At 44.5% G+C, this 16,696-nt stretch overlaps 1 protein-coding gene across 4 annotated transcripts in view; it reads right to left on the reverse strand.

Annotated features, from left to right (window-relative positions):
• Positions 1-4,763: 4,763 nt before the first annotated feature.
• Positions 4,764-16,696, reverse strand: part of PALB2 (partner and localizer of BRCA2) — a 37,614-nt gene continuing 25,681 nt past the window's right edge. For 2 of the 4 annotated variants that reach the window (XM_003813704.5, XM_055100029.2), the window contains 3 exons: positions 15,656-15,743; positions 9,493-9,641; positions 4,764-5,266 (listed from right to left, as the gene is read on the reverse strand). In XM_003813704.5, coding sequence (XP_003813752.3) covers positions 5,056-5,266; positions 9,493-9,641; positions 15,656-15,743 — 448 coding nt within the window. In that variant the 3' untranslated portion in view covers positions 4,764-5,055. Of the gene's footprint in view, positions 5,267-9,492; positions 9,642-15,655; positions 15,744-16,696 lie in introns of those variants that run through there. The other 2 variants (XM_055100027.2, XM_055100028.2) reach the window with 2 other exon arrangements.

Consider the following 16,696-nt stretch of genomic DNA (forward strand, 5'->3'; position numbering starts at 1 on the left):
CAATAGCTAACAAAAATAGGTAAGCGAGGGAGGAGTTTAAGAAGGCTAATTCCTATTTCTAAGCAGGGAGCTAAAGGATATTGACTGAAATGGAAACACACGGGATAATGACTCCAAATTCTGAAATCTGCCTGAATGAATGATCCAATAATGCCACCAGTTTTACCTCAATTTCTTTTTATTTTTGTTAAATCCAAGTAAAATAAAATGTAATGGTATGCTGCCAGGCGCGGTGGCTCATACCTGTAATCCCAGCACTTTGGGAGGCCAAGGTGGGTGGATCACGAGGTCAAGAGATCGAGACAATCCTGGTCAACATGGTGAAACCCCATTTCTACTAAAAATACAAAAATTAGTTGGGTGTGGTGGTGCGCGCCTGTAGTCCCAGATACTCAGGAGGCTGAGGCAGGAGAATCGCTTGAACTCGGGAGGCGGAGGTTGCAGTGAGCCGAGATTGCGCCACTGCACTCCAGGCTGGCAACAGAGCAAGACTCCATCTCAAAAAAAAAAAAACGAAAACAAAAAAAAACATAGTATCATCCCACTGTTGTAAAATAATTTCTATTTATTATAGCATTCCTTTAAAACTCGAGTGTCTGGGGGCCAGGCACGGTGGGTCAAACCTGTAATCCCAGCATTTTGGGAGGCTGAGGCAGGTGGATCACCTGATGTCAGGAGTTCGAGACCAACCTGGACAACATGGTGAAACCCCGTCTCTACTAAAAATACAAAAATTAGCTGGGTGTGGTGGCAGGTGACTGTAATCCCAGCTACTCAGGAGGCAGGAAGCTGAGACAGGAGAATTGCTTGAACCCGGGAGGTAGAGGTTGCAGGGAGCTGAGATCGCGCCATTGCACTCTAGCCTGGGCAACAAGAGTGAAGCTCCATCTCAAAAAAGTCTCAAAAAAAAATTGAGTATCTGTTACGTACTAATTGTTGAGGCTGCAACAGTGAGCAAGCCAGACAGGCAAGCCTGGTTCAGTGGCTCACCTCTGTAATCCCGGCACTTTGGGAGGCCAAGGGAGGTGGATCGCTTGAGCCCAGGAGTTTGAGATCAACCTAGGCAACACAGGGAGACCTTGTCTCCATAAAAAATTTAAAAAATTAGCCAGGCATGGTGATGCATGTCTGTGGTCCCAGCTGCTTGGGAAGCTGAGGTGGGAGGACCAATTGAGCCCAGGAGGTCAAGGCTGCAGTGAGCTATGATCACACCACTACACTCCAGCCTGGGCAACAGAGTGAGACTCTGTTTCCCAAAAAAATGTAGCTCTTAGCTTAGGAAGAACCTAATCCTACTAAGTTCACAATTGGGGCCATCTCTTCCCATGACCTATCTAGTCTTTCAGTGTTACACATATGTATGTATATATGTATGTATGTATGTATGTATTTATAGAGATGGGGTTTCACCGTGTTAGCCAGGGTGGTCTCAAACTCCTGACCTCATGATCTGCCCGCCTTGGCCTCCCAAAGTGCTGGGATTACAGGCGTGAGCCACTGCACCCGGCCTCAGTGTTACATTTAATCCTTTTGGTAAAACATAACAAATCATCTCTTATTTAAATAATTTGGGAGAGCTACTTTTCCCTTCAGCAAACAAATAAAGACAAAATATCAGCCTACATGGCCTGTAGGGTAAAAGTCCCAATATTAAGATCACATCCTTAGCAGATGAGGAAGAGTTAAAAGACAACACCGGTGCTTTTCAGTAGCATTCCCATCAAAGGATGGATAAGCATAAAAGCTGTCAGCTTCCCAGCACAAACTATCCCACCAACCCACCATGATCGCTCCCTCTGCCAGCCCATTTGCACGGTAGTCTCATCCCCTCTTATTCCCAACGGGACCTTATACCACCAGTTAGCTCTTCTTCCTTACATCTCAAAGGTCTCTCTTCTGGCTCTTTCTCCTGAACCCATAAACACATCAAAGTTCCTCTTAGCCTAAAAACAAAGTAAGAGGACCCTCCGCTGACCCTTTATAGATCTCTAATACCATTCCTCCTACCTTTCATAGACAAGCTGTTACACTTTTTCTTTTTGTCATTGTTTGAGACAGAGTCTCGCTCTGTCGCCCAGGCTGGAGTGCAATGGTGCGATCTTGGCTCACTGCAACCTCTGCCTCCTGGGTTCAAGCGATTTTCTGCCTCAACCTGCCGAGTAGCTGAGACTATAGGCGCCTGCCACCACTTCCGGCTAATTTTTGTATTTTTAGTAGAGACTGGGTTTCACCATTTTGGCCAGGCTGTCCTTTCTGCCCAGAATATCCTTTGCTTCTGCTTTGACCTACTTATCCCGCAAGGCTCAGCTAAATTGCCATCTCCCATGAAGTTTTTCTGGGACTCCTGGGTTGTCCAAACTGCTCAGCCTTGAGCTTCCTTAATAGCACCTGGAACATATCCCTTAAATTTTTTTTTTTTTAGCTTCCTTTTTTTTTAATTCGAGTCTTGCTCTGTTGCCCAGGCTGGAGTGCAGTGGTGCAATCTCTGCTCACTGCAATGTCTGCCTCCCAGGTTCAAGCGATTCTCCTGCCTCAGCCTCTCGAGTAGCTGGGATTACAAGTGTGTGCTACCACACCCAGCTACTTTTTGTATTTAAGAGACAATGTTTCACCATGTTGGCCAGGCCGGTCTCGAACTCCTAACCTCAAATGATCTGCCCACCTCGGCCTCCAAAGTGCTGGGATTATAGGTGTGTGCCACTGTGCCGGGTCTGAAACATACCCCTTAAATTTAAAGTACAGTCCTGACTGCTTTATGCGACAATCTCTCCCACTAGACTGTGTACTTCTCAATGGCAGAGGTCTCACAGCAATGATTTACATACCTACTGTGTCAAGCAGATGCTCAGTTTGTGCAACCATTACTGACTAGAATTACTTTGTGCCTTAGTTTTGTTAACTCTTGTTATTATCAAGATAATAATACAGGTTTCTCAAGGTTCATGAGTAAATTAAATCTTTACAAAAAGTTCTCCAGTATCTATGATACACTAGCAAATAATTTGAGGTTAAAAATTGTGGGTATAGAATTTGTAAAAGAGGCTGGGTGTGGAGGCTTACACCTGTAATCTTAGCATTTTGGGAGGGGATGCCACAGTGGGTAGATGGCTTGAGCCCAGGAGTTCGAGACCAGCCTGGACAACATGGTAAGACTCTGTCTCACAAAAATTTTTTTTTAATTAGCTGGATATGGTAGCCCATACCTTAGTCCTAGCTACTGGGGAGGCTGAGGTTGGAGGATCGCCTGAGCGTGGGGAAGTTGAGACTGCAGTGAGCTGTGATACCACTGTACTCCAGCCTGTGCAACAGAGTGAGACTGTCTCAAAGAAAATATAATAGACATCCTTTGAAAAAAAAAATTAAAAAAATACCAGAATTTGTAAATGAGCAAAAACTACAGTATCATAAAAATGTGTCTTTTTGTGTGTGTGTGATCCACCCACCTCTTGTGATCCACCCGCCTCAGCTTCCCAAAGTGCTGGGATTATAGCACTGCACCTGGCCAAAAATGTGTCTTTTTTTTTTTTTTTTTTTTTTTTTTCCTGAGACAGAGTCTTGCTCTGTCCAGGCTGGAGCGCAGTGGTGTGATCTCAGCTCACTGCAACCTCCGCCTCCCGGGTTCAAGTGATTCTCCTGCCTCAGCCTCCCGAGTAGCTGGGACTACAGGCGTGTGCCACCATGCGCGGCTAATTTTGTGTATTTTTAGTAGAGATGGGGTTTCACTGTGTTAGCCAGGATGGTCTTGATCTTCTTACCTAGTGATCTGCCCACCTTGGCCTCTCAAAGTGCTGGGATTACAGGCGTGATCCACTGCGCCCGGCCCAAAAATTTGTCTTTAAAAAATATAATCTTCTTTGGCTGGGCACGGTAGCTCATCCCTGTAATCCCAGTACTTTGGGAGTCCGACGTAGGCAGATCACCTAAGGTCAGGAGTTCCAGACTAGCCTGGCCAACACAGTGAAACCCTGTCTCTACAAAAAATATAAAAATTAGCCGGGTATAGTAGAGCATGCCTGTAATCCCAGCTACTCAGGAGGCTGAGGCATGAGAATCACTTGAACCTGGGAGGCGAAGGTTGCAGTGAGCCCAGATCACCCCACTGCACTCCAGCCTGGGTGATAGAGGGAGACTCCGTTCTAAAAAAAAAAACAAAAAACAAAAAACCAAGAAAAAAAAGAGTGGCAGTGGTTCATGCCTGTAATCCCAGCACTTTGGGAGGTCAAAGCAGGTGGATCACTTGAGGTCAGGAGTTCAAGGCCTGCCTGACCAACATGGTGAGACCCCCATCTCTATTAAAATACAAAAATTAGCCAGGTGTGGTGGTGGGTGCCTGTAATCCCAGCTACTTGAGAGGCTGAGGCAGGGGAATCACTTAACCTGGGAGGCAGAGGTTGCAATGAGCCGAGATCATGCCACTGCACTCCCGCCTGGGTGACAGAGTGAGGCTCCATCTCAAAAAAAGGTGACTCTAGTGATAATGCAGCACTGGCATGAAGGATGCATGAGAATGAAAAAGAGTAAGAGTATCCCTAAATTAGGATATTTTAGTAGGTTTCATTTTATTTTAGTATGTATGTAAAAATAAAGTATTACAAATAGCACAAAAAGTATATTGCATATTAGTGTAGTAAGTTAACTGAACTGAAATTTATACTTTACTAGGCAAAGACTATTGATTAAATATCCTGGTTGTATAATAATTAGTTCTTGCTTCTGCAAATGATCTTGAAAGAATGGGAAACAATAACATGCCAAGCAGAATGTATAAAAATAAATATTTATTGCCATTTGAAGCTTTATGTACACCTTTAAAAGCACATGTACAAATGTGGGAAATTACAAAAATCAACCTAAAACCCTTTTTCTCAAAGTAAACATAAATGTACATCCAAGATCAGTGGTGCCACCATCATTAGAATAAAAAATAAGTCTGTCTGGACATAAACAAGCAATCATTTTAAGTGTCATTCAGATATTCTCCTTTATATTTAAAACTCCAAAAAATACTAAGAGGCCCAATATATCCAGAAAATTGTGTTTTCACTTTACCCTAACTTATGAATAGTGGTATACAAATATATTTCCATCTTTTTGTCCAGCCAGCAAATGAGAGTCTGTACCCGACCATTTCACAAAAGACCAATGTTGGTCAGAGACAGGTGGGAGGAGGGCAGTACACTGACCGAGAAGTAAGTCCCAAATGGCAATTGTTCCAGAAGTCAAGATTGCTGCTGCACAGTGATCTTTCACGTCACCTTCCAGGAACCTGATAGCATACAAAGAAGATATAATTCAGATTACATATCCAAAAAACAATTAAAAAAAAAAAAAGGTCAAAACCATGTTCCCAAAACCAGCAACAGGAACAAAAATCCCTGTAACTATGAATGCCTACATTTGTAGCCTTAGAGGTCTGTTGGCTATTGTATTGCAGTTTTGGACAGAATCACATGTCCAGTTCCTGCCAATCTCTCTGATGCATCTTGTAGCAATTGAAGGCTGGCGCACAGTGGCCTTCCTTCCACTCTCCATCACTCTGGCCAAACTCAGTCCCAACTCAGTGTCACTGCTCTTGCCATTCTTTCTCCCTGACAGGCTCTCACCCCAGCTCTTAGCATGGCTGAGTTCTTGTCATCATTCAGGCCTGTTATGTCCATAGAAAGGTCACCCCTAATCCTCTATCTCAGGCAGTGTGCACACACATACGGGATCTGTTCCATCTTTATGACATATATGTTTTTATCTTCATTGCACTTTTCACTATTTGAGATTACCCTGTTTCCATATTCAGTGGGAATTTCCCCCATAAAAGACGCCATCTATGAAGCAGAAACCTACCTGGTTGCCTTTTTCATTAAGACAAGGGCTCTGCAGTCAGCTACCTGGGTTTAAATTCTAACTCTACAAAGTAAGAGCTGTGCAACCCTGGGCAAATTATTTAACTTTATCAGTACAATAGGGATGATTTTAAGAGCACATACTTGACAGGACTGTGGTGAGGTTAAATGAAACAGTTCCTATAAAAGGCTTAGCGCAGTGCCTGGCACACAGGAGGTGCTCAATAAAAATTAGCTATTATTAGCCGGGTGTGGTGGCTCACGCCTGTAATCCCAGCACTTTGGGAGGCCAAGGCGGGTGGATCACCTGAGGTTGGGAGTTTGAGACCAGCCTGGCCAACATGGAGAAACCCGGTCTCTACTAAAAATACAAAATTAGCCAGGCGTGGTGGCACATGCCTGTAATCCCAGCTACTCGGGAGGCTGAAGCACAAGAATTGCTTGAACATGGGAGGTGGAGGTTGCAGCGAGCCAAGATCGTGCCACTGCACTCCAACCTGGGCGATAAAGTGAGACCCTGTCTCCAAAAAAAAAAATTAGCTGTTATTGTGGCCAGGCCTGGTGGCTCACGCCGGTAATCCCAGAACTTTGGGAGGCCAACGCAGGCAGATCACCTGAGGTAAGGAGTTCACGACTAGCCTGGCCAACATGGTGAAACCCCGTCTCTACTAAAAATACAAAAATTAGCTGGGCATGGTGGCACGTGCCTGTAATCCCAGCTACTAGGGGGGCTGAGGCAAGAGGATCGCTTGAACCTGGGAGGCAGAGGTTGCAGTGAGCTGAGATCATGCCACTGCACTCCATCCAGCCTGGGCAACAGAGAGAAACTCCGTCTCAAAAAAAAAAATTAGCTATTATTATTATTCACTGCTGTATCACTGGTGCCTGAGGCATGGCCAGCTCTCAAAAGAATATTATATGAATGAACTGCATGATACTTTTTATCCCTGGTTCCCACCCAACTTTGCGTACCTAACTCCTAACTTATCTTTGGAAACTCCCTAAGGTTTTCTTTGACAGTCTCTCCCCAACCCTCTACTGCCAATTAAGGTGCCCACCTCTCCACTCTTGTGCTCTCAAACAGTGCAAGCTTCATGTATTGTATTTTGTGCACTGAACAACAGTCACTAGTTTTCCCTTCTAATTTCCATAAAATTAGAAATAAGTGGTTTGTTTGTTTGTTTTTGAGACAGAGCCTTGCTCTGTCACCCAGGCTGAAGTGCAATGGCGAGATCTCAGCTCACTGCAACCTCTGCCTCCCAGTTTCAAGTGACTCTCCTGTCTCAGCCTCCCCAATAGCTGGGATTACTGGTGCACACCATCGCACCTAGCTCATTTTTGTATTTTTAGTGGAGACAGGGTTTCACCATGTTGGCCAGGCTGGTCGCGAACTCCTGACCTCAAGTGATCTGCCCGCCTCGGCTTCCCAAAGTGCTGGGATTACAGGCATGAGCCACCGCGCCCGGCCAGAAATAGCAGTGTTTTGCTATGGTCTGAATGCTTGTGTCCTCCCAAGATTAATCTGTTGAAACCTAATCACCAATGTGATGGTATTAGGAGGTGGGGCTTTTGAGAAGTGATTGGTGGTTTTGTAAAACAGGCCCCAGAAAGCTGCCTTCTACCATGTGAGGACACATCTGTGAGCCAGGAAACGGGCTCTCACCAGACAGTGAATCCGCCAGCACCTTGATCTTGGACTTCCCAGCCAAAAGAATGGTAAGAAATACACTTTGTTGTTTAAAGGCTACCCAGTCTGTGGTATTTTGTTGTAGCAGCCTAATAGAACTAAGATATGCTTCCTACAGGATTGGTACCAAACAGGCTTTCAAGGATTCCTGAACAGATGAGTTTGAAAAGTGACAAAAGGAAATGCTTGACTAAGCAGTTATCTTTATCTTTAATCTCTAGGGCCAATGACTATCGTTCTCTCTTCAAATCCAAGGAAGCAAGTTTTATATGAAAGCACATACTGCAGATGATAGTTCTGAGGTTCTTAGGTTCTTAAAAAAAAAAAAAAATTAGCCAAGCATGGTGGCATGTACCTGTAGTCCCAGCTACTTGGGAAGCTGAGATGGGAAGATGGTGTGAACCCGGGAGGCAGAGTTGCAGTGAGCTGAGATCGTGCCACTGCACTCCAGCCTGGGCAACAAAGCAAGACCCTGCAGAAGTGTCACAGCTAGCTAAGTGCATAGGGATACAGAATGTCTTTTAGAACATGCACTTATCAAATAAACTTTGCATAAGGTCCAAAAAAACATGTATTGTAACTGTGTGCATTATCCTTGTGAGTTATTAAAGTCAGACCTTGTTTTCTTGATTCACTTCAGCCCAGGCTGCAGTGCAGTGGTACAATCTCGGCTCACTGCAACCTCTCCCTCCCGGGTTCAAGCGATTATCCTGCCTCAGCCTCCTGAGTAGCTGGGATTACAGGCACGCACTACCATGCCCAGCTAATTTTTGTATGTTAGTAGAGATGGGGTTTCACCGTGTTGGTCAGGCTGGTCTCGAACTCCTGACCTCATGATCCGCCTGCCTCGGCCTCCCAATGTGCTGGGATTACAGGCGTGAGCCACTGCACCCTGCTTTTTTTTTTTTTTTTTTTTTTTTTGAGATGGAGTCTCGCTCTGTCTCCCAGGCTAGAGTGCAGTGGCACGATCTCGGCTCACTGCAACCTCTGCCTCCCAAGTTCAAGTGACCCCAGCCTCCCGAGTTGCTGGGATTATAGGTGCCTGCCACCGTGCCCAGCTAATTTTTGTATTTTTAGTAGAGACGGGGTTTCACCATCTTGGCCAGGCTGGTGAACTCCTGACCTCATGATGCACCTGCCTCAGCCTCCCAAAGTGCTGGGATTACAGGCGTGAGCCACTGCCTGGCCAGATAAACACTTATCTATAGATAAATATAAACTGCCTGCATGATAGAGGCTCAGTCAAACTCAGTCAGATTTCAAAGTAAAGATGTCTTCCTAAAGTACCTTAAATTTTCCTTAATTTAGGTTTAGGGAAAGAACGTAAATTATGTTTTTTAAATACAGAACGTTCATTACTCTTTATGTGAATTTTTTTTTTTTTTTTTTTTTGAGACAGGGTCTTGCTCTGTTGCCAGGCTTGAGTGAAGTGGTATGATTTCAGCTCACTGCAGCCTCCACCTCCCAGGTTCAAGCCATCCTCCCACCTCAGCCTCCCGAGTAGCTGGAAGTACAGAGGCATGCCAGCATGTTTGGCTAATATATATATATATATATTTTTTTTTTTTTTTTTTTTTTTTGGTAGAGACTGGGTCTTGCTCTGTTGTCCAAGTTGGTCTCAAACTCCTGGGCTCAAGCTCTCCTCCCACCTTGACCTCCCAAAGTGCTGGGATTACAGGCATGATCCACCATGTGCTGCCAAAACATTTACCTTAGGGGAAAAAACAGGGCTTGAATAAACACTATTAAAAACCTATATAACCCCATACTAGTAGAGATCAGGATGCAGGGAATCTGGGGTTTGACTCAAGTCCACTAATCTTCATCCTACTTCTGAATATTCCTATCATGATATATAGTATTTCATGTTTTCCATTCTTCTAAGTGACACAAAAATATCTAGTTTTTGTGTTTGCACAGTGCCTTTCAGAATGTCCCACCCATAGAGTAGCAGTTATGCACACTTGCCTGCCAGCCTGCCCTGGAGGAAGACAGTACAGCATCACACCCACGCTGAGAGTCGTCTTAGGGTTAATCACAATGAGCTGAAACACAGGGCTTCGCAACGACTCACTCTCTTTGGCACAGGGATGACTCAGGACAATAAAGAGAAGCCCCTAATTTCGGAGAAAAATAAATATCCCAAATAGACTGTCAAGAGTATGTCAGGAAAAATAAAGATCTGGCAGAGACAAAAACCAAACAATTAAAGCAATGACCGATAGGCTCTGAAGTATCCAGGATTTAACCAATGGCTTGATTTTTTTCCCTGCCATCTAGGAACTGTTGAGATTATTACTGGACTGGACTTCTGGCTTCTTCTTCTTCTTCTTTTTTTTTTTTAGAGACAAGGCCTTCCTGTGTTACCCAGGCTGTTGTTGAACACCTGGCCTCAAGGGATCCTCCCACCTCAGCCTCCCAAAGTGTTGGGATTACAGACGTCAGCCACCGCGCTCAGCCAACTTCTAGCTTTAGCTTCTCCTGCTTCCGGTTCCCAGTGTTTGTTTTAGCCAGTCTTGCCAGGCATGAATCTGATTCATCCATTTCCTTCCCCTTAGATAGTACTACATTTCATGCCATTCATTTGGGGAAATATTGGCAAAGAGAGAATGAGGACACACATGTGCAGGGAGTGCTCAAATTAGAAATATTCATTTGTAAATTGGTTTTTGAACATTCAGAACATGTTTTCCCATAAAAACAATCTTGTACATGGTGGCTGGTTTCTCAGACCAGCCCACAATAGCCTATTTAAAACCCTGACACTACTACTCTCTATGAATAAGGGTGACCAAAAAACGATACCATCACCTATGGCTGTTTCTGTGAGAAAATGTGTTAAAGTTCTCTCCTGGCTTTAAAATTACAGGCTCTAATAATAATATTACTGTATGTATATATATATATATATACACACACACACACACATATATACAGATTTTTTTTTTTGAGACAGAGTTTCGCTCTTGTTGCCCAGGCTGGAGTGCAATGGTGCGATCTCAGCTCACTGCAACCTCCGCCTCCCAGGTTCAAGTGATTCTCCTGCCTCAGCCTCCCAAGTAGCTGGGATTACAGGTATGCGCCACCATGCCTGGCTAATTTTTGTATTTTTAGTAGAGACAGGGTTTCACCACGTTGACCAGGATGGTCTCGATCTCCTGACCTTGTGATCCACCCACCTCAGCCTCCCAAAGGGCCGGGATTATAGGCGTGAGCCACGGCGTCAGGTCAAATGATTGAATTTATTAATGAAAATAAAATATTTTTATATTTAGAAAACAACTGAGGTAACTCAGGAGGCCGAGGCAGTAGGATAGCTTGAGACAAGCCTGGGAAACACAGCTGAAGACCTCATCATCTAAAAAAATTAAATTAAAAGTTAGCTGGGTGCTGTGGCTCATGCCATGTAATCCCATCAACTTGGCAGGCTGAGTGGGGAGGATCGCTTGAGCCCAAGAACTCAAGGCTATAGTGAGCTATGATGGTGCCACTGATCTACAGCCTGAATGACAGAGTGAGACCCTATCTCTAAAAGGAAAAAAAACTGAGGATTTAAAAATGTTAAATGCTATACAGTTAAGAAGAGGCTGACAAACTATGGCCCACCAGGTAAATCTAACCCAACACATTTTTTTTTTTTTGAGACGGAGTCTTGCACTGTCGCCCAGGCTGCTGTGCAGTGGTGCGATGTCTGCTCACTGCAAGCTCTGCCTCCTGGGTTCACGCCATTCTCCTGCCTCAGCCTCCCGAGTAGCTGGAACTACAGGCGCCCGCCACCACGCCCGGCTAATTTTTTGTACTTTTAGTAGAGCGGGGTTTCACTGTGTTAGCCAGGATGGTCTCGATCTCCTGACCTCATGATCCACCCGCCTTAGCCTCCCAAAGTGCTGGGATTACAGGCGTGAGCCACCGCGCCTGGCCACCCAACACTTTTTTTGGGGGGATAGGGTCTCACTGTCACCTAGGCTGGAGTGCAGTGGCATAATCAGCTCACTGCAGCCTTGAATTCCTGGCCTCAAGCAATCCTCCCTCCTTGGCCTCCCAAAGCACTGGAATTACAGCTGTGAGCCACCATGCCTGGCCCCAGTGCTTATTTTTCCATGGCCAATAAACTAAGAATGTTTTTCAGATTTTGAAATGGCTGAAAAACATCAGAAAAATAACATTTTGTGACATGCCAAAATTAACATATGAAGTTCAAGTTTCAGTCTCCATAAAGTTTTATTAGAACACAGCTACATCCATCCATTTGCATACAGTCTATGGCTGATTTGGGGCCACAATGGCAGAGTTGAGTATGTAAAACAGAGATTGTAAGGCCAGCACAGCTGAAAGTATTTGCCGTCTGGTCATATATGGAAAAAGTTTATCAATCCCTGCACTAAACAGTTAAATAAATAATACAATGTTATTTCTTTTTTTTTTTTTTTTTTTGAGACAGAGACTTGCTTTTTCGCCAGGCTGGAGTGCAGTGGCAGGATGTCATCTCACTACAACCTCTGCCTCCTGGATTCAAGCAATTCTCCTGCCTCAGCCTCCCAACTAACTGGGACTACAGGTGCGCACCACCATGCCCAGCTAATTTTTGTATTTTTAGGAGAGACGGAGTTTCACCATGTTGGCCAGGATGGTCTCAATCTCCTGACCTCGTGATCTGCCCGCCTCGGCCTCACAAAGTGCTGGGATTACAGGTGTGAGCCACCACGCCTGGCATAAAATATTATTTCTGAAGATTGGCTTTATGGGGGACTTTTACTTACTATCTTACACATGTCTGTGTGAAATGTTTTAATATCAAGTGGGTATTGATGTTGTAATATAAAAGGTATAACATTATTTAAATGCTTAATAAGTAAATTCTAGGCCAGGCATGGTGGCTTACGCCTGTAATCCCAGCATTTTGGGAGCGTGAGGCGGGTGGATCACAAAGTCAGGAGCTCAAGACCAGCCTGGCCAACTTGGTGAAACCCCGTCTCTACTAAAGATACAAAAAAATTAGCCAGGCATGGCGGCAGGCACACCTGTAATCCCAGCTACTTGGGAGGTTGAGGCACAGAATTGCTTGAACCTGGCAGGCGGAGGTTGCAGTGAGCCGACATCACACCACTGCACTCCAGCCTGGGTGACAGAGCAAGAATCTTGTCTCAAAAAAAAAGTAAATTCTAGAGATGAATTCAACTGTCAGTCTATCTATCTATCTATCTATCTATCTATCTATCTATCTATCTATCTATCCATCAATCTATCTATTCGTTGTTGTTGTTGTTCTTTTGTTTTGAGACAGAGTCTTCCTCTGTCGCCCAGGCTAGAGTGCAATGGCACGATCTTGGCTCACTGCAACCTCCGCCTCCAGGTTGAAGTGATTCTCCTGCCTCGGCCTCCTGAGTAGCTGGGATTATAAGCACCTGCCACCATGCCCGGCTAATTTTTGTATTTTTTAGTAGAGACAGGGTTTCATCATGTTGGTCAGGCTAGGTCTTGAACTCCTGACCTCAGGTGATCCACCTGCCTCAGCTTCCCAAAGTGCTGGGATTACAGGCGTGAGCCACCATGCCCAGCCTAGTTATTATTATTATATATATTTTTTTGAGATGGAGTTTTGCTCTTGTCACTCAGGCTGGAGTGCAGTGGCACACTCTCGGCTCACTACAACCTCTGGCCCCTGGGTTCAAGCAATCCTCCTGCCTTAGCTTCCCTAGTAGTTGGGACTACAGGCGCACACACCACACCCATGTAAATTTTGTATTTTTAGTAGAGACAGGGTTTCACCATGTTGGCCAGGCTGGTCTTGAATTCCCGACCTCAGGTGATCCACCCGCCTTGGCCTCTCAAAGTGTTGAGATTACAGGTGTGAGCCACTGCACCTGGACTATTAGTTATTTTTGGGACAGGGTCTCACTCTATCGCCCAGGCTGGAGTACAGTGGTGCCATCATGGCTCACTGCAGCCTGGAACACCTGGGCTCCAGTGATCCTCTCACTGGAGAAGCTGGTATTACAGGCATGTGCCACTACACCTGGCCACAACTGTCTTATTTAAAGGAGGACAAAAGTTAGGCTCAAGATTACGTGTTGGATTATATAAGACCACACAAGTTTTAAGTTCAATTCCACAGATCCTACTAGGCTAGGGAAAGATGCGGTCTTTGTGTTCAGAGCCTCTGGATGCTGATCCTCTCACTGTAATCACCAGGCAAGTCAGTCTCTACACAAATGCTGAGCCTGCTGCCATTGTCTCTGCTCATGGCTTCAACAGTGAATACTCAAGTAGTTATTCATTACTCCTAGACAACTACTTTCCCACTGTAACTAGATTGTGAGTCAAGGCTTTTTATTTATTTATTTATTTTTTTTGAGACAGAGTCTTGCTCTGTCACCCAGGCTGGAGTGCAGTGGCGCAATCTCGGCTCACTGCAACCTCCGCCTCCTGGGTTCAAGCAATTCTTCCTGCCTCAGCCTCCTGAGTAGCTGGGATTACAGGTGCCTGACATGACATCTGGCTAATTTTTGTAGTTTTAGTAGAGACGGGGTTTTACCATGTTGGCCAGGCTGGTCTCGAACTACTGACCTCATATGATACACCCACATCGGCCTCCCAAAGTGCTGGGATTATAGGTGTAAGCCACCATGCCAGGCCAAGACTTTTTTTTTTTTTTTTTTTTTTTGAGACAGGTTCTCACTCTGTTGCCCAGGCTGGAGTACAGCAGTGTGATCATGGCTTACCACAGCCTCGACCTCCTGGGCTCCAGGGATCCCCTGAACTCAGCCTCCTGAGTAGCTGGGACTACAGCTGCATGCCACCATGCCTGGCTAATTTTTGTCTTTTTTTATAGTGATGGGGTTTTGCCACGTTGCCCAAGGTAAAACTTTTTTTTTTTTTCTTTTTGTTTTTTGAGACGGTGTCTCGCTCTGTCGCCCAGGCTGGAGTGCAATCGTGCAATCTCGGCTCACTGCAACCTCCGCCTCCTGGGTTCAAGCAATTCTCTTTCCTCAGTCTCCCAAGTAGCTGGGATTACAGGCCTGCGCCACCACGCCCAGCTAATTTTTGTATTTTTAGTAGAGGTGGGCTTTCACCATATTGGTCAGGCTGGTCTCAAACTCCTTACCTCAGGTGTTCCACCCACCTTGGCCTCCCAAAGCGTTTTTTTTTTTATTAATACAAAATATTTTATATATTTATGGGGTACATGTATTTGTTATGTGCACAAAGTATATAATGATCAAGGCGGGGTATTTGGGGTACCCATCACCTCGAGAATCTATCATTTCTATGTATTGGGAGCATTTCAAGTCCTTTCTTCTAGCTACTTTGAAATATATAGCACATTGTTGCTAACTACAGTCATTCTACTCTGCTACTGAATATTGGAGCTTATTTCTTATTTCTAACTGTATGTTTGTACCCACTAGCCAAGACTATTAGTGCAAGAGCTGAGTAACTGTATTTATTTCTGTGTGAGAAGACTAAAGCCTAAGAGTAAAGCATGTTAGCTGGGCACTGTGGCTCACATCTGTAATCCCAGCACTTTGGGAGGCTGAGGCGGGTGGATCACCTGAGCTCAGGAGTTCGAGACAAGCCTGGCCAACATGGCAAAACCCCATCTCTACTAAAAATACAAAAATTAGCCGGGCATGGTGGCGGGCACCTGTAATCCCAGCTACTTGGAAGGCTGAGGCAGGACAATTAATTGAACCTAGAAGGCAGAGGTTGCAGTGAGCTGAGATTGCGCCATTGCACTCCAGCCTGGGCAACAAGAGCAAAACTCCATCTCAAAAAAAAAAAAAAAGTATTTCTGGGATTATTGGATCATTTAATCATCCTTCCTAAGGCTACTTAAACATGGCAATGTGGCTGGGAGTCAAGTCTGATAACAGGCATAATAGTTCTCAGTTCAAATCCACAGCTAGAAATAAATATTTGCCCTCAGGTCCTACAGCCAGAAAATTTACCAAGCAATCACTGTACCAACACTTATTTTCATCCTAAATTTCAAGAAAGGACAAACATTGCTATCCAATTTTGAAAAAAGACGCCACGGGGAAGGTTTGTTCATTACTGCTTATGACTTACTGCTCTCACTTAATGAGACCAACAGTAACACACAAAGTGGTCCCAGCCAGTCATTACTTACCATTTCAGAATAGGCTTTGTGACAGACTGAAGCTTGGTAAGAATCATCAATGTGCATCTTTTTCAGGAGTTGACCAGTTTTTAAATTCCTTAGATAACAAAAATAAATAAGCTGATCACATTCTTCCAACAAACCAGTTTTCAGAAAATATTTTCTTATTCATCATAGCATGTCTTAGGAGGTGACCAGGGAAAAAACTAAGAGCTCCTTAGTTTTCTTTAGTCATAGATTTAGGTAAAAGTAGAACTGTGGGTTAATTTTGCCAATAGTTTCATTTGATAGTTCAGCCTTAGATTAAATCTACAATGCCCCTAGGGATAAATCTCTCCAAATTCCATGAGGAAGGTTCCATCATCTCATTCAACCTGGTATTGAAATCAGGCACATGGTATAGCAGTATCATGATTTTGTGACACTTCTTGTTATGTCTAAATTTTCCATGGAAGACAACGGCCAGGAAACCAAATTTTGTAGGGCAAGAGACTACACCTAAAAGAGAGTTACAATTATATCTCTATTACATGTATTTATACTACAACTAGACCAAAATAATGGATAGAAGGAAGGATTGGAGTGGGGTAGGAAGAGAGGGGTGAATATAAAGAAGAAAAAAGATAAAGTTTGTTGGAATCACTTCCCAGCTTTTTTTTTTTTTTTTTTTTTTTGAGATGGAGTCTCGCTCTGTCACCCAGGCTGAGTGCAGTGGTGCCATCTTGGCTCACTGCAATCTCCACCTCCCAGGTTCCAGCAATTCTTCCACCTCAGCCTTCCAAGTAGCTGGGATTACAGGCACCCACCACCATGCCTGGCTAATTTCTGTATTTTTAGTAGAGGCAGGGTTTCACCAGGTTGGCCAGGCTGGTCTTGAACTCCTGACCGTAGGTGATCCACCTGCCTCGGCCTCCCAAAGTGCTGGGATTACAGGCACGAGCCACTGCACCTGACCTGCTCCCCAGCTTTATTGAGGATTTGTGACATTGATAACTGCTTTGTCATGATACTCTATTTTTTTGTTTTTGGAGCTTAGGGTCTTGCTCCATT

Source organism: Pan paniscus, chromosome 18 (genome assembly GCF_029289425.2).
Source record: "Pan paniscus chromosome 18, NHGRI_mPanPan1-v2.0_pri, whole genome shotgun sequence".
NCBI lineage: Eukaryota > Metazoa > Chordata > Mammalia > Primates > Hominidae > Pan > Pan paniscus.